Below are 18,264 nucleotides of genomic sequence, written 5' to 3'. Positions count from 1 at the left end.
TAGTTTCCATCCATTGTTTCTTGTCCTGCCTTTAAGTGCTTTGGAAAATAGCTTGACTCCCTCTTCTTTGTGGCAGCCCCGAGATATAAGACCACTGCTATCATGTCTCCCCTAGTCCTTCTTTTCATTAAACTAGACATACCCAAGTCCAGCAGCCGTTCTTTATATGTTTTAGCTTCCAGTTCCCCAATACTGTGTTGCTCTTCTCTGCAGAGTCTCAAGGTCTTTTTTTACATATCCTGGTGACCAAAACTGGACACAGTATTCCAAGTGTGGCCTTACCAAGGCACGATAAAGTGGTATTGACACTTCACGTGATCTTGATTCTATCCCTCTGTTTATGCACCCTAGGACTATGTTGGCTTTTCTTTTTTGGCAGCTCTCATAGTAGCTCTCATTTTCCCCCACGTCCGTCATTCCTTTTTTTTTTTAATGTAAAGATTTCTCCAAAAGACAGTTCCTCTCCTCCCCACCCCTTCCTTACTACCCTCCCGTGTACTCCTACCCTCCTACCCCCTCCCTCGCCTCGCCCCTCCCCGTCCTCAACGCCCAATCTTTCCATTGCTGTCCACGGGCGAGGCAAGCAAGCAAGACGGGAGCGCGCGCCCAACAGCCTCGAGAAGGCCGAGGGTGGGGAGGCGGCGGGTGGGTGGGTAAGGGCGGAGAAATCCGACACAGGGCCGCCAATAGAGCTCCGAGCGACTCGATGAACAGCCTGAGCGAGTGGCTCCTCCTTTCGGCCGTCGATTCACTTCGGCCCAGGCAACCAGCCGAGTCCTCGGCCGAGTCAGCTGGGACGGCGAGAGCGGGGCAGAGGAGAGGGGTTGGCCACCATCTTTGGGAAACGGGACTCCGGTCGAGCAAGCGAGCCAGGGAGATTCACGCATAGGACGGAGAGGTACTCCGCTGGGTCAAACCGCATTTTGCTGAGAGGTACTCTGCTGGGCTGCGCATTTTGCTGAGCTCCCCGGAGCACCGGGTGAAAAGAACGCTGGGGGGTCTCTCCAGCCGCTTCCCTGTCAAGCTCCCGCCAGAATTTTGGCAGGAAAGCCGCCCGACTCGAAGCGCTTTCGGAGCTGCAGCTGTGGCAGCCGGGCTGAAGCAAAAGGCTGGAAGGGGAACAAGTTAGGAAAGGAGGCGAGACGAGCTCCGCGAACCTCAAGGGAGCTGAGCAAACGAACTTTTTTTTTTTTTTTTACACACCGCCAGCTCTGCCCCCGGCCCCGCGTGGATCCCCCCCCCACTCGCGCGCTAATATTATTCTTCGTGTCCTGTCAAAACAATCGTGTACGCCCCACCGCGCTTGGTCTGGATTTCTCCTTGCCAATTTCAAGCCGTCCCGCGGAGGAGTCAGAAACTAGCTTGGTTTGACGTTTGTGTGTCCGTGTGTGTGTAAAAGTCTATATGTACTTCCTCTTTGGCCGCGAAGAGCGTGTGGGTGGGAGAAGTTTCCAAGTTCGTTCTTAATGTGTTAAAGCAGAGGTGGACAGCAGACTTTTGGCAAACTGGGTTATTTTTATTTTTATTTTTGAGGGGGGCGGGGAAGAATGACAGGCTCAAAATCTGCTAACTAGACCTGTAGAAAGTGAAGGCAGTGTAAGGAAAGGTAGTTTGCAAAATGTTGGTTGAAGGAAAAGGGGCACATGTTGCAAGTTTGGTTCCTCTGCATAGAGCCTCGGGTATCTAGGCTACAGTAATCTGAACAGAGTGATATAGAAAACTCTTTAAGGAGATCGTTTTAATTTGGGGAGTTTGTCTGGCTCCGTGGTTTCTGCTTTGAAAAGTAAATGGAAATCAGACAAACCTTTGCTCAAATCTGGCTGGTGCAGTCTTGGTCACCCAACTCTTTCTCACCAGTTGATTATGGGGCTATCTTTGGAGAAGCTACAGTTGCTTAGACTCCTGGCTGGATTACTCTGGCAAGCTAGGATAACACTTATTTTGAAATTATTCTAAAGGGTTGCCACTGGGCTTCTGGGCCCAGTTCAGACTACTTCAAACTTTAAAACCCTTCAAGGTGCAGTTCCAAGATATTATAAATAACATCTTGCAAAACTTTAACTCAATTGTAAAATAATTTGAACCTGGTCATTTGTATTTTGAATGAGAACTCTGGAGTTAGTTTGTTTACTTGGCCACCCACAGTATTCAGAGCATTGTTTAATATCAGATTTCCGGAGCATCAATACTTTTTCTGTCCTGCTTTTTCAAAGTCCAACTTTGGCTTCCATAGAGTTAGGGGGAATAACCATGGCTCGCACAATTCTGATCTTTGTAGATATAGACACATCATCGCATCCCAATATCTTTTCCAAAGCCTTCATGGCTACTCTACCACATGGTAGTCTAGGGTGTATTTCTTGAGTGCTTGTTCTTTTACTGCTGGTAAAAGATCCTAAAAGGCAGAAGATATTTCCCATTTCCATAGCTTCATTGGTAGTTCTAAAGTTTGTTGTTCTACCTGTTGTCATTAGTTTAATCTGCTTTATGTTTAATTTGAATCTCATTTTTCACTTTCTCCTTGACTTGTTACTAAAGTTTGCAGATTCTTTGCCTTTTTGTCTATCTGAGAACAATAGTATCTTCAGCATACTGCACCTCAGTGTAACATGAAAAACCACAGGTTATTCATGTTTTTTCCTTCAGTTTTAAAATCATACTGATTTTCTTTCAGTAATCTTTGCTTAATATATATTGAGCATATAGGTTGAGTATACAAGAGAAGAGTGTTCAGCCTTCTCTCATTTGCTAACTTGAAGTCAGCCTGTTTCACCATGTTATGTAGCCATACTTTGGCTCCCCAATCTGTGTAGTAGATAGATTTTGCATGAGGAAAACAAGCTGATTTGAGGTTTCTATTTCCCTAAGTATGTTCCACAGCTTGATGTGATTGACACCATCTAAGATCTTTCTATAATCAATGAACATACAGTAATTTGTTATTTTTTTAGCTTTCTGAGTTGTCCAGGATACATCAGCAATAATGTCTTGTTTTCCTCAGCCTTTTCTAAACCCAACTTGAACATCTGGCATCTCCTTTTCTATGTAAGGCTCTAATCTGTTTTGGATGATCCTACGCTTATTTTGCTATCATGTGAAATTCATATTGTCCATGAACTCTGATATTATTCAGTCATTGATTGCATTGTAGCCAAATATTTTTCTTGCTACACCCTTCCTAACTATAAAACAGTGCTGTTCTTTCTTTGTGTTTCATATCCTAAGCAGAAAACAGTATAATCTTCTGAGTGAAATTGTCCAATTCTAATCTATTTCATTCACTGATGCCTTAGATATCCATCTGTAGTTGTTTTATTTCAAGTTTGTGTCTAATTTTCCTAGGTTCATGTATCTTATGTTTCGTGTTCCTAGTGTAATCCTGTCTTTGCAGCTTGGTATTTTCCTGCATGACAACTTCAGGAAATAGACATCCCAAAGACTTTAATTTAGACACATCATAAACACCATTAGAACTCGGCTCTTCCTCAGTCATGTCATCTAACCTGAGGGGCCCAACATCCAACACTATATAATCAATTTTATGTTTTCTTTTAGCAAGAAAATAGAATAGAATAGAATTTTATTGGCCAAGTGTGATTGGACACACAAGGAATTTGTCTTGGTGCATATGCTCTCCGTGTACATAAAAGAAAAGATACGTTCATCAAGGTACAACATTTACAACACATGGTCAATATATCAATATAAATCATAAGGATTGCCAGCAACAAGTTATAGTCATACAGTCATAAGTGGAAAGAGATTGGTGATGGGAACTATGAAATGATTAATAGTAGTGCAGATTCAGTAAATAGTCTGACAGTGTTGATGGAATTATTTGTTTAGCAGAGTGATGGCCTTCGGGAAAAAACTGTTCTTGTGTCTAGTTGTTCTGGTGTGCAGTGCTCTATAGCGTCGTTTTGAGGGTAGGAGTTGAAACAGTTTATGTCCAGGATGCGAGGGATCTGCAAATATTTTCACGACCCTCTTCTTGATTCGTGCAGTATACAGGTCCTCAAGGGAAGGCAGGTTGGTAGCAATTATTTTTTCTGCAGTTCTAATTATCCTCTGAAGTCTGTGTTTTTCTTGTTGGGTTGTAGAACCGAACCAGACAGTTATAGAGGTGCAAATGACAGACTCAATAATTCCTCTGTAAAATTGGATCAGCAGCTCCTTGGGCAGTTTGAGCTTACTGAGTTGGCGCAGAAAGAACATTCTTTGTTGTCCTTTTTTAATGATGTTTTTGATGTTAGCTGTCCATTTGAGATCTTGCGATATGATACCACTAAAGATGTAGTTTCTTGCTAAAAGTACAGGGATTATTTACTATTGCCTTTTCCAGTGCAGAGTGAATTGCTATCTTTGCCACTTTGCCATCTACCTCCAGCATCTTCCTGTATCATTGTTTCCCAATATAGGTGCACATTTGGTTTAGCAGGAGAGCTGGGATAACCTCACACCTTGGTGAACCTGCTGGAAATATATACTCTTGGCATGTAGTCCAAATTTCTTTTCCTATCTTTCCCGAGAATACTTCCCACCATTATGAGGAACATTAATTCAGTGCATTGTCAGGGTATACCATTTACAAATAAAAGAGACCAAAGAAAGAGTGATATTAAATATTAACACACAAACTAATAACAATAATAATATAATAGCAATAATAATATAATCAAAAAGCTTTAACTGTTTCTTCTTTCATTAGCTTATTTACATGTTTGTTGATTATTGTAATTATAGTTATGTACGTCTCTATTTTCAATACTAACATTCATAATCTTACTTTATAGTTCTTCCGATTACAGTTGTGTACTCTTGTTGTATGAATGATCTGCAATAGCTCACTAACAGTCTTGGTAAGAATACAGTTATGGCCTGGGATTTCCCCAGCTGCTGTGGGCATTTCTCTCTGGTAGCTTGATATTGCATTCAATGGCTATTTTAGAATAGAATAGAATTTTATTGGCCAAGTGTGATTGGACACACAAGGAATTTGTCTTGGTGCATATGCTCTCAGTGTACATAAAAGAAAAGATACGTTCATCAAGGTACAACATTAGCTTGAGCTGAAAGAGAGGCCAGGCATCTAGCTTCAGCATTATGCTTTATGCCAATTTCAAAGCATTTGTTTTTTATTCAAAAAGTTTTTATTAGTCAAAAAAGGTTTATACAAATACATATCAGGTATGGTAAATTTTCAGTTTTCTTATCTAAAATAAGAATTTTACTCAAATTTTTTAACACATACAACAGCCATATGGCAAGCAGGTGACACGAAGTAGCTAAATTTACAAATTTTAAAAACGTAATAAAGAAGAGTCAAGAATAAACAGAATATCGTACAAAAGAGAATAAGGAAAACCAACACAATCCCAAATATCTTTATCACTTCCTAGTTTTGGATCTCAGAACTCTGGGTTCAGCCTGACCCAACTCCAGGGCATAACAGCGGCAGCCGCTCCGCCCATGATCTATAACCTCCCTTCTTCAATTCCTGGATCATCTGATTCCAGGAGGGCTTTGTGTTCCTCCACATAGGCCGTAGCCTCCAATTGTACTGATTTTTTCGTAATGCCCTCCCGGAAAATCATCAATCCTCTGGCATCAGCCATCTGAAGCCCACTCCTTCTGGTACAATTTGCTTGACAAAAATAATATTTCTTTCTTTTTCACGTACCTGTCTGGGAATCTGCCTCAGAATGGCTATCTCCCTGCCCTGTAAATCAGTGCCCCACTCCTATGTTTTCTAAGAATTTCATCTCTCGTCTCTCTTCTCACAAATTTGACATGAACCTCTCTGGGAACTGCATATGCGTGCATATTAAAAATAAACTCGATCCACATCCCAATTCATGAAATCAACACCTCTCCCAAGAAATTCTCCCAACAATTTAGTCACAACATCTCTCAAGTCTTCTTGGTCCACTTCTTCCAAATTTTGAAACCTAAGGAAATAAGACATTTTATCCATCTGTAGTCCAAGCACAGCATTGCCTGTCGTCTCCTCTCTTTCTGCACTGCCCGCATCTCACCCTCAAACCTTCCACTTTCTGCTTGTTTTCTGCTGAAACTTGTTGAGTATCCTTTAAATCCTTTTGGATAGTCACAATTTCTGCTCTTATTTCATCAATTTCTTGTCCATATTAGATAACTTTTCCAAAATTCTCTCCATCTCTCCAGCAGTTGGTCTCTGACCTTTTGCCATTAAGGAAAAAAAAATACAAAATCCTCAGGCAGGCACAGTATCCTTGTAATTTCCTCCGGATCCACCAGGGGCACTCACAGGAGCAACGAGTCCAGAGTACAGTTAGTCAACCAGGAAGCCGAAGGGAAGTGATGTCATCAAAATTCTCATAGTAAAGGCGGAAGCTGGACGCCACCACTGTTCCCCAGAAGGAGGGGCCTCAAACCTTCCCTCCTAAATTTCTCCATCACCTCTTCTCCAGAGCTCCACAAAACCGGTAATCTTCTTATTTTAAGTTCTCCTCTCTCCAGAATAACTCGTGCTCCTTCCAACCGCAGGGGAGAAAACCCCCGCACTCCGGAGCACTCCACCACGCCACCGATATTCCTTCCTTCTCCTCCTCAATTCTTCTCCGTTCCTGTTCACCACCAGGCTGCTGCAGTTATAAATCCAATGCCCGGTGTCACGAACTGGACAAGCGACCAAAATAATGGCGGCCTGTGGCCTCGAACCCCGCCAAGCCTGGGGCCGCCAGCATCGGTCCCCACAGTCCTGTATGTCGGCTGGGAGACCCTGGCGAGCCCGTGCAGGTGTCCTTTTCGGAACACCTGGCCCCTGAGGGCCTCGGCGGCGGCCGGATTCGGGCGCTGGAGGCAGGAGAAGCCTTCCAGACGTCCGTTGCCACTGGACACCGGAAGTCGTCTCTCAAAGCATTTGTTATATGTTAAATGGGCTCCTTGCTAAAATGGACGTGATGTTCTACAAGAACACAGGAACTGTTTCCTTAAAGCCCTTGTTGTGAGATCTGTCTTTTAAAAATGCTACTTCTGACAACTGATTTTTATTGGTATACACAGGTTTTCTGCTGCTTCTACAAAAAATATAAACTTCACGTGGCCAAGTCCACTGCCATTTTGCATGCAGGTAGATCTCATTCAGTGACTACTCATTCAGTGGCTATTAGAGTTTATAACAGTGCTGAACAAGGGGATTTACTACCATTATTTGTACTTAAAGTTATTATAATGTCCCCACATTCATGTACTCCCAATTTGGGCACTTAGCAACCAATTCATAATTATGTTGCAGCATTTTGCAGTCACACAATTGCCATTTGTGACCTTCACTGCCAGTTCCAACCAGCAAAGTCAATAGAGAAGCCTGGAGGAAATCACAAATGGTAATCACCTGACTCTGGGACCATAAAGGTTTCACCTAATGATTACTGCTGCTATCCTTGGAAGTCAGTGTGGTCACCTGATTTCATACTTTATGACTGTGACTAAGTTGCTAATCCTAAATACCATCACTAAGTGAGAATTACCTGTACTTTCAGGTGCTATAGAGCTTGGCTGCTCATTGCTGATATTGCCATTTTATGATATTGCTTTAATGATTTGGAATATATGAGATGTGGGTTGAATTGACAAGAGGTTTGACTATTCTCTGTTTTAACCAAATAGGTGATGGGTGTAGCCAAGGGAGAGATTGAAGTGGAAGAATGTTATTCTAATGTTCTGTAGAATCTTTCAGTTAAATATAAACCAAATATTTTTGAACGTTTGTTCAGAAATAAACCAACTGACAGGTACCAATGCAGAGCACTTCTAATCTATTGACCTGTCATTTGAGCAGTTTGAAAATGATAAACCTCCATCATTCAACCCCATTTCACTGGTTCACTCAACCCTACTTCAACATATAGTAAGAAAAATAATTATTGATTTTTACATGTTTCGGTGATGATGTGAGAGGGGGGGGGGAAACTACCTGGATAATCCACCAATTGCTCTCCTTAGCTTGTCCCACAAAGCTTCAAAGTTGTGTTTCAGCCTTGTTATTGAACCGTTTGCGCAGTGCAGTTATGTCAACATACTTTCTGCCATCTTAAAGACTGGGTTAGTATGACCCTGATAAAGAGTCCAAAGTTATTAAGGATCCAGAATTCTCACCTGACATTGAACTGCCTAATAGAATTACACCAAGATCTGGGCCAATTTATGCTCAGCTAATGCTTCCAGATGTATTAAAAACTACTATTTAAATAACTGGAAATAACAAAGAATTTCAGTCATGGAAAAGATTTTTTTTTCTTGCATTTGTTTTTGCAGCTGTTAAACGGTTTGTAAATTGGAAATCCTATTAATGTATTAAAAAAATAACATGGCTTGGAGACAATTTAGCCTTAAAATCTAATCTCCTCCCTGGGAATTCAAACATACTGTATACCTATTATAATTGTTCTCTGTTTCAGAATGTATACATTATTTATTGGTATTGGAAGCAAAGCCAGTTTCCAAAACTTGATTTCATATTTGTTAAATTCCAGAATGAGACAATAGATATAAAATTGTTTGAATGTTTATTGACTGCAATTTTTAAGTTTAGTTGTAACAGCTGTCTCTATAATTATAAAAATAAAGTCATCTTCGAGTTAAGCTTGATTTTTTGTGGATTATACAGTATAGATGTAGTTTTCTTTGCAGCTGTAGTTTGCCATTGCCTTATTCTAGGATAGGTTTTTTTTTTCAATTCCCAAGCCTAGTGTGTGCCACTTATGTTTTTCAAATTTTTCCAAGTACTAACTACCATACGTTAGTTCTTGCTTAGTTTCCAAGCTACATACTGTGGGGTGTCACATGCTATGCGGTGTCTAATAAAACATTTTGCTTTCTTCTGTATAATTGAATAGTTTCATACCTCTGTAAAAAAGGTACTAGTATATCACAACAACATGATGATAGCAGCAAAACCTATTTGGTGGTTAGGTTGTAGAAATTTTGTATCAGGTTTGAATCAACTTCTAAGCTATCTCAAAGTGTAGAAGAAATAAAACAGTACTTTTTATTATTCATACCAAGTTTACAAAAGTGAACATTTTGATTCAACAGTAGTATATTTACGTACTGGAATCTGAAGGTTGTATTTTGAGAAAACGAGACGTCACCATAATTAAAAGTTGGGCAGTAAGTAAAAGCTTTTCTTGCTGCTCTTCAATGTAACACACCATCCTCTAAATTACCTTTGATCAAGTGTATATAGACGTGTGTGATTATTTATATCATAATGACCTTATTTTATTTAACTATATTGTAATGTCAACTATAAGATAATGAGGCATGTAATAGGTATTTTTAAAAATTTAAATGCGAAGTTAACTTTGAGTACTGATAATTTCAGAAATAATAGTCTTTAATCTTCTTTTTTTAGAATAGACATTTGAAAGTAACTACACCAAACACTACTGCAAAACCTCCCACTACCATGGCAACAAAATATCTTGGTAAGAATGAATCAGTGATTTTTAAAGACACATTATATTTTTAATCAATGCACTGTGTTTTCTGATTTTTAATCTGAGCAATTATGACAAGATTTATAGCTCGTGAGAATTTTTTAAAACTTTTAATAAAATGCAGATGAAAAGTTTGTGTTTTAGTATTGGGTGCTTTTGTATATCTGTATGCCTCTTAATTAGAAAGATAATCATCAGTTATAAATGTTGTCTCCACTGTCAGTAGGAAAAAGAATTGCCACTGTATTCTATAATACAATACAAACCTATAACTTGTTTCTTCAGATTAATCCTTCACATTTTTATCTTTGAACAAAATTTATTTTCTTGGATTTCTCATTAAAAGGTAAAATAAAGTGGCTTTCATTCGTGATTTAATCTTGAAAATTTATAACTTGAGAAAAACTAAATGTGTTTTAGACCAGGGGTCTCCAACCTTGGTCCCTTTAAGACTTGTGGACTTCAACTCCCAGAGTCCCTCAGCCAGCAAAGCTTTGCTGGCTGAGGGACTCTGGGAGTTGAAGTCCACAAGTCTTAAAGGGACCAAGGTTGGAGACCACTGTTTTAGACAATATTGAGGGGCCTAGTTTCCCAAATATACATTAATAAGGTTTTCTTTACATTTTTAAATATGCAGGCAGCTTCAGAGTTTTTGACCAGTTGCTATGGAAGTGACTTGTGTACATTCCACTTCTGTGAAATTACTAGGGATTGGTGGCAAATTTGAGTCCATTTCTGTACAATCTCAAGGTTGTGGCCCAACTCTATCAATATTTGAGGTTAACATCTATTTTTAGTTGGTAAAACCTAAGATGTCATTTACATTCTGTAAAAATGAATATGTGGTTGAGGGTAAAACAGTATTTAGTAGTGCCTAGTTTATGGTGAGTGTGATTTATGACATTAATCTGAAGAAAATAAAAGAAAAATCTCTGCAGAAGTTAAAAATTTTCATTTTAAAGTGATATTGTTTGAATAATGTATTTTCACTATAAAATGGAACTGTCATCAAGTGAAATATATTTGTGTGTTTTAATAAGTATAGGAAAGCCATCTATTGATGTGTATCTACCAGTATCTGTATTGAATTTATCTACTCTATCTAATACATTGTAATGAAAGACAGAACAATGACCATTGATAAATGATGGAAAATGCTAAGGACTTACTTCTTCTTGAATTTTTGCAGAAAATGCTCAAGAATATAGATAAAAATTTGTTCCATGGGATATGTCTGTGTCATACTTACAAAAATCTAGAAGGTAAGGAAAATTGTCATACCATATATAACTAAAATAAACAATAAAATAAATATAAATATGCTTTTATCATGTATTAATGTTTCTTGAATAATTAAATTGTAGAACTCTATAGATAAAAAAATAGAGCATATAGTAATTAGTTTCTCTCTTCATCCAAATGAAATTTGGATCCTATTAATTCTTCCTATTTTACTTGAGCGTTACAAATGTTCATCGGTTACCTATGATGTGCATTTCATGACAGCAAGAAGGTGTTCTTACTGAAACTGAACCAGCTGATTTATTTGGGCAGGGTAGTTAGAATTGTAGCTGATAATTCTTTAGAAAACACACACAGCCAGTTAGTCCTGTTTTGCATGTTTCATTAAATTCTTTTAGGGCTTTAATTCCATCTCCAAAAAAGCATTTTGTGTAACTAGCACGAGCAAAATAAATAGGATCTACAGAATTTTTTATAAAGAATTATGGTATTAGTTCACAGCTGTTTAAATTTATGTGATATATTACTGATGAATTCAACGAAGGAAGAAGGAAAAAGGGATACTGTAACATTGAATACTCTGATTCCTGAATAGCTTTGTAAAAGGGGAAATTGGAAGGAGACAGTGAAGTTGGTGGTCAATTCAGGGGCTGTAGGGGTATCATAGTTATTATTTTCAATAATAGCTTTAAAATTATTAAAGCATCTCAAAATGAAGAAAACTACATCTGCGCCATCATCTACCATCATCTATGGTATCTTACTGGACTTATGGGACTTAGTTTTGGCAGTTCTATTTTGCAGTGATTCCACTCTCGAAGAACTTTTGCCTGTCTACCAATTGGTACAAGAGGACCTGGATATTGTAATTAATGCACTAGACAGACTATTGCAATGTGCTTAAAGACCTCTTGAAAACCGCAACTAGTCCAGAATATGCTAGCTAGCCCTCATATTTACTGGCCCTCTGTTATTGGGGGCATGAATTATTAATTCTGTGCTAGTTGTTGATTGGTTTCCAACTACAATTTATGTTGCTTATATTGATTTAAAAAACCCTTCACGGCTGGGTTTTGAAATACATGCAGGATTACTTGTTGTAACCTGAATTGTCTTGTCATGCTAGATGTTACAGGGAAGTCTCACACTTCTGGGAGATGAGAAATATTTTAATTGTAATCATATTGTATGTAGACTTTAAACTGCTGAGAATAATCAAATTACAACAGAGTATAATTTAATAAATTTAGCTTATATCTTTTTGCTTGGTTGCATTAATGCAGGCTACTGCTTTATACACAACTCATAAGAGATCATTTATTAGAATAGAATAGAATAGAATAGAATTTTATTGGCCAAGTGTGATTGGACACACAAGGAATTTGTTTTGGTGCATATGCTCTCAGTGTACATAAAAGAAAAGATACCTTCATCAAGGTACAACATTTACAACACAATTGATGATCAATTGTGATGAGCAATATAAATCATAAGGATTGCCAGCAACAAGTTATAGTCATACAGTCATAAGTGGAAAGAGATTGGTGATGGGAACTATGAAACGATTAATAGTAGTGCAGATTCAGTAAATAGTCTGACAGTGTTGAGGGAATTATTTGTTTAGCAGAGTGATGGCCTTCGGGAAAAAACTGTTCTTGTGTCTAGTTGTTCTGGTGTGCAGTGCTCTATAGCGTCGTTTTGAGGGTAGGAGTTGAAACAGTTTATGTCCAGGATGCGAGGGATCTGCAAATATTTTCACGGCTCTCTTCTTGATTCGTGCAGTATACAGGTCCTCAATGGAAGGCAAGTTGGTAGCAATTGTTTTTTCTGCAGTTCTAATTATCCTCTGAAGTCTGTGTTTTTCTTGTTGGGTTGCAGAACCGAACCAGACAGTTATAGAGGTGCAAATGACAGACTCAATAATTCCTCTGTAGAACTGGATCAGCAGCTCCTTGGGCAGTTTGAGCTTACTGAGTTGGCGCAGAAAGAACATTCTTTGTTGTCCTTTTTAATGATGTTTTGATGTTAGCTGTCCATTTGAGATCTTGCGATATGATAGAACCCAGAAATTTGAAGGTTTCTACTGTTGATACTGTGTTGTCAAGTATTGTGAGAGGTGGAAGTATGGAAGGGTTTTCCTAAAGTCTACCACCATTTCTACGGTTTTGAGTGTGTTCAGTTCCAGATTGTTTTGGTTGCACCACAAGGCTAGTCGCTCGACCTCTCATCTATATGCGGATTCGTCATTGTCTCGAATGAGACCAATCACTGTTGTGTCATCTGCGAACTTCAGTAGCTTAACAAATGGATCATTGGAGATGCAGTCATTGGTATACAGAGAGAAGAGATGTGGGGAGAGCACACAGCCTTGGGGGGCCCCTGTGCTAATTGTACAGGTATTTGATGTGATCTTGCTTAGCTTCACCTGCTGCTTCCTGTTTGTTAGGAAGCTTGTGATCCACTTACAAGTCTGTTCCGGTACCTGTAGCTGGTTTAGCTTAGTTAGAAGAATGTCTGGAATGATGGTATTGAATGCTGAACTAAAGTCTACAAAAAGGACCCTTGCATAGGTCTTTGGAGACTCAAGATGTTGTAGGATGTAGTGCAGAGCCATATTAACAGCATCATCTGTTGATCTATTTGCTCGGTATGCAAATTGCAAGGGGTCTAAAAGCGGATTCGTGATGGTTTTCAGGTAGGAAAGCACTAGCCTTTCAAAGGTTTTCATGACTACAGATGTTAGAGCAACTGGTCTGTAGTCATTCAGTTCCTTGATGGTGGGCTTCTTGGCACTGGGATGATGGTAGGCGTTTGAAGCAAGAAGGAACATAGCACATCTCTAGTGATTTATTGAAAATATGGGTGAAGATGGGGGCCAATTGGTCAGCACAGACTTTTAAGCAAGAAGGAGTTATCTTGTCTGGGCCTGGAGCTTTTCCTGGCTTTTGTCTGTGAAATAGGTCCTGCACTTCCTTTTCTGTGATCACTAGGGGTGTGAACCCAATGAAATGGGGTCAGTTGTAGGAGGCTTGGCTGTTGTTGGTGTGTCTGAGATGGGGGTTGTGGAGATAGGTGGCTGTAGTTTCCTTTCAAACCTGCAGTAAAACTCATTCAGGTCATCTGCCAGTTGTTGATTACCTTCAGCCTGGGAAGGAGGTTTGCCATAGCCGGTGATATTTTTAAGAGTTTTCCACATGTTTGCTGGTTCATTTGCTGAAAATTGATTCTTTAGCTTTTCAGAGTAGCTTCTTTTGCTGCTCTTATCTCCCTTGTTAGTGCATTTCTGGCCTGATTGTACAGCATTTTATCACCTTTTCTGTAGGCTTCCTCTTTGGAATGTCGTAGCTGCTTAAGTTTAGGTGTAAACCAAGGTTTGTTATTACTGTGTATTCGCAAGTTCCTTGTAGGTACACATAGGTCTTCACAGAAGCTGACATATGATGTTACAGTATCTGTGAGTTCATCCAGGTCTGCAGAGGTATCTTTAAAAATATTCCAATCAGTGCAGTCAAAACATGCCTGTAGCTTTAATTCTGATTCCTCCGTCCAGGTTTTCACTGATTTAATTATTGGTTTTATGGCTTTAAGTCTTTGCCTGTAAGCAGGTACAAGGTGAATCATGCAATGATCAGAGTGTCCTACAGCTGCACGTGGTAAAGACCGATAGGCATCTTTTAGTGTTGTGTAGCAGTGGTCTAGAGTATTCTTGCCTCTGGTGGGACAATTGACATGCTGAAAGTATTTTGGTAGTTCTTTCCTTAAGTTTGCCTTGTTTAGATCTCCCAAAACAATGGCCAGTGAATCAGGGTGTTTGGCTTCAGCCTCCATGATTTGGTCAGCTAGAGTTCGTAATGCCTCGTTTACACAGGCTTGTGGTGGGACATAAACAGCAATTAGAAGAAATGAGGAAAATTCACGAGGCGAATTAACACAATAAGTTTAAGTTGGCTTGAATTTTGCCATGTTACTTTTGTTTTAGCTATGTGTTTGACCTTATAGATTTGGCATGTTTCCATGGAAAGCATGTTCATTTTGGCATGCTTCTGAGGAAAAATGAAAAAAAAAATTGATTGCCTTCTAATAATTACTGCGTACTGGATGCCTGTAATTGATACTCTAGTGCAGTATATCTCTGACTGAAATCACATATTTAATGTTGATATTTATTCTACTTCTTTATCTAAACTGCAGTTTTTGATCAACACCCAAATTCAGCTGGGGAGGAGGCTGTTATCATATTACTATTGTACATAACTATAGGCATCCACAGCTAGCAATAATTTGCAAAAATAAAGAAATCTTTATAGCACAATTTCTTCCCTTCCTGTATCACAACATTGCATGCAAATACAGAACAGACAGAATTGCAATAAGATGTCACAACACACGTTTTTTCAATTACACCCCCACGCCCTATGTATGCATATGCATTGTGGATATCATGTCTGTGTTTTCAAAGTGGGACTCTTGGATTGCAAAATTGGCAGATTAAGATCTGATTGAAAGTTGTAAAAGCCTATTATCCTGTAGGCAGTTGACACCCTTTGTTTATTTATTTTTAGGAGATACACTTCACCTTTACATGATGCCATGAAGCTCATTGAAGTCCACTCATTATTTTATTCTTAAAAGGTTAGAAAACAGGTATGAAAATAACCATTCTACAGTTTGTTTATCCAAAATACAAGGCTATTAGAATAAAGCAGGGGTCTCCAAATTTGGCAACTTTTGTGGACTTCAATTCCAGGAATTCTTCAGCCAGCCATAATGGCTGTGGAGTATTCTGGGAGTTGAAGTTCACAAGTCTTAAAGTAGCCACATTTAGAGACACCTGGGATAAAGTATAAGTAAAAAAATATTGAGTAGTTTAGATCAAAATAGATGCAGTTCAAAATATGCACGTGGTGTATTTCTTTTATTTTCTGTGCTCCAATTTTAATCCAGACATAAGTAGTGTGGTATTTAACCTTTTCCCTAATTAAATTTAGGATAATCTATTTAGGCCTTTTATACTTCACATTTCTGCTATTCATATTTAATTTGCATGTCAGCTACTTAAAAAGACAACTGTATTTGGGCTGCAAGCCTGAACATTGTAAGGGTGTTTCAGTCTCACAGATTTAAATGTGCTAGCAATTGTCTAGTGCAGAGGCTCAAAAATGGCTTCTATTTGTATTCTGTTCTGACGAGGCATCAAATAATGTTTGTTATATCCAGAAATATTGGTTCCATCAATATGCAGATGGCACTCTGATTTCTCGTTTTCTTTCATATTTGAATCATTAAACCACTACTGGTCTCAGTTCTAGCTTTATGTGAATGAAGAGGAACAAATTAAAGCTTATCATGACAAGACACTTGCCAGACATAAAAGGAATATGTTTATACTGTCTTTAAAGCAGTATTAAAAGTCTTTGCATTTTAGGAGTGCTTTCTATCGGTTTCATCTTTTGTCAAGCATGGGCGGTGGCGGGAGTTTATAGAGAAATCAGATTTTACCTCAGTTATTCATGCTTTAATCCAAAGATCTGAAATTCAGGCTATTGCAAAGGCTACTCCATAATAACCTTATGAAGACTATTTCTGAAGCATTGAAATATGTTAATACAGTGGCATAGAGATTTTTACTGAGTGGGAAGTGAAAAACAAATATCACAATGTACCCTTAGATTTATTACCTAATTTTTTTTATTACAAAACAGAGAAGCTAGTGAAACATCTGCGAAACAATCAATTCACTGAAGCTACATAGTTGGATAGGTTTTTTCATTAATCAAAATGCAATAATTGGCTTTATTACTGGATTGGAATCTAATATGTTTTCATGATCATATCTACACTAATCTAAGAAATCCCTACCAATAGGAGCTGTCCAAATCCTTTTTAGTTATTTTTTTCTCTTCTTACCAAGCGAAGAGATTTTTCTTTCCTTTTATCTTTTTCTCATTGCTTTTCTTTCTCATTACTTCCTTTGCCTGGTAGAAATATGTTACTTATTTATTGTTTTCCACATGCCTTGCATGGCAGAGAAATTCTGACAACTAAACATCCAGATGTAGTCTCTTCTCACCCAACTCCTTTCCCTCCTCCGCCTCTCCCTTGGGCAGCCATATTTTCCTAGCTCATACTAGCAGACCAAACATTATCTTTATACAGTACTACGAGTGTTCAGAGAGATCAGGACCACCAAAATGGATTGCCTGCAACAGAGTGGGCAGGAAAACAATTTTGGATGCTAATGGTAGCAATGTTAGTAAAAAACAATATTTTGGGGATTTCTCTGCCAGTATAGATAGTAGTTGGAAAAAAAGGAATTTTAATATTCTGCTTATGGAATAAGATAAATTATGTCCAATTTTGTTTCATACATACAGATTGATCATTGGTTTACATTTTTGCTGTACTTTAATGTTTGAATGCCTGTCCCACCCAGTTCCTGGAGGATAAAGCCTGTTTCAATTAATTTAAAAAACTCATTGTCACTGCTGTTGTTTGACAAGTTACAAATGGTTTGGATTTTTATCATGAATCGGATGAACCCGCAAAGCAGTTCTCTGACTCAGCGTAAGCGAATGGCTCTTGGCATTGTCATTCTTCTTCTGGTTGATGTCATATGGGTTGCTTCTTCTGAACTCACATCAGTAAGTATCATGCTATAATGCAACAATATTGTGATCTTATTTTTTTTTTAACTTAAGTGAAACTAGTAGTGTTTATGACTTACGTGGAATACCGCCCATCTCATTGTTAGCCACTGTTTGCTAAACTAATTATTCAAAAAACAATTCGTAAGGTTTTAGAACTAGCCTTAGATTATACAGTCATGTGAAAAAGCAAATACACCCCACTGAAATATTTCAACTTATTGAAGCATGCACCTGTACAACAAATATTATGCACCAGTTACATTTTGTAGAATAATTTTGTAATTTTGATGCTAGTGCTTCTCGCCATTAGATAGATGGTAAGTTTTGTAAGTTCCTTCTGCCAAAAAAAAGCTATGCTTAACCTCTTCCAAGATGGGGAAAATATTCCAAGTGAATACAGGAAGTCCTTGATTTACAACCATTCATATAGTGATTGTTTGAAATTACAACCACACTGATAAAAGTGACATGACCATTGCAGTATCCCCATGTCACGTGCTCAAAATTCAGATGTGTGGCAGTTGGCTTATATTTATGACAGTTGCAGTGTCCTAGGGTCATCTGATCACCTTTTGTGACTTTCTGCCAAGCAAATCAATGGGAAAGCCAGATTCACTTAACAACCACGTTAGTAACTTAACAGCTGCAGTGATTCATTTAACTGTGTCAACAAAGGTCATAAAATGGGGCAAAATTCACTTAAGGACTGCCTTGTTTAGCAACAGAAATGTTGGGCTGAATTGTGGTTGTAAGTTGAAGACTACATAGATATATCACATTTTGATAGCTAGATGCAATTTTTTTCCTGTTTACCTCTTGATTGATTGATTATGTGCCATCAAGTCATTGTCAATTGACCATGTAGACAAGCAAGTTATCCGTAATCATTTCTT

The 18,264-nt window shown here is 38.4% G+C and overlaps 1 protein-coding gene across 5 annotated transcripts in view; it reads left to right on the top strand.

Annotated features, from left to right (window-relative positions):
- The first annotated feature begins 731 nt into the window (after positions 1 to 731).
- Positions 732 to 18,264, top strand: part of SLC35F5 (solute carrier family 35 member F5) — a 36,846-nt gene continuing 19,313 nt past the window's right edge. Inside the window, exons 1-6 of one of the 5 annotated variants that reach the window (XM_058194324.1) lie at positions 733 to 898; positions 7,651 to 7,891; positions 9,398 to 9,470; positions 10,672 to 10,744; positions 15,287 to 15,368; positions 17,099 to 17,365. In XM_058194324.1, coding sequence (XP_058050307.1) covers positions 17,141 to 17,365 — 225 coding nt within the window. In that variant the 5' untranslated portion in view covers positions 733 to 898; positions 7,651 to 7,891; positions 9,398 to 9,470; ... (1 more) ...; positions 15,287 to 15,368; positions 17,099 to 17,140. Of the gene's footprint in view, positions 934 to 7,650; positions 7,892 to 9,397; positions 9,471 to 10,671; positions 10,745 to 15,286; positions 15,369 to 17,098; positions 17,366 to 18,264 lie in introns of all 5 variants that reach the window. The other 4 variants (XM_058194334.1, XM_058194305.1, XM_058194313.1 and 1 more) reach the window with 4 other exon arrangements.

This window comes from Ahaetulla prasina, chromosome 1 (assembly GCF_028640845.1).
Source record: "Ahaetulla prasina isolate Xishuangbanna chromosome 1, ASM2864084v1, whole genome shotgun sequence".
NCBI classification, from domain to species: domain Eukaryota; kingdom Metazoa; phylum Chordata; class Lepidosauria; order Squamata; family Colubridae; genus Ahaetulla; species Ahaetulla prasina.
Note: the sequence above shows the minus strand (reverse complement) of the source record. Positions and strands in the feature narration are given on the sequence as shown.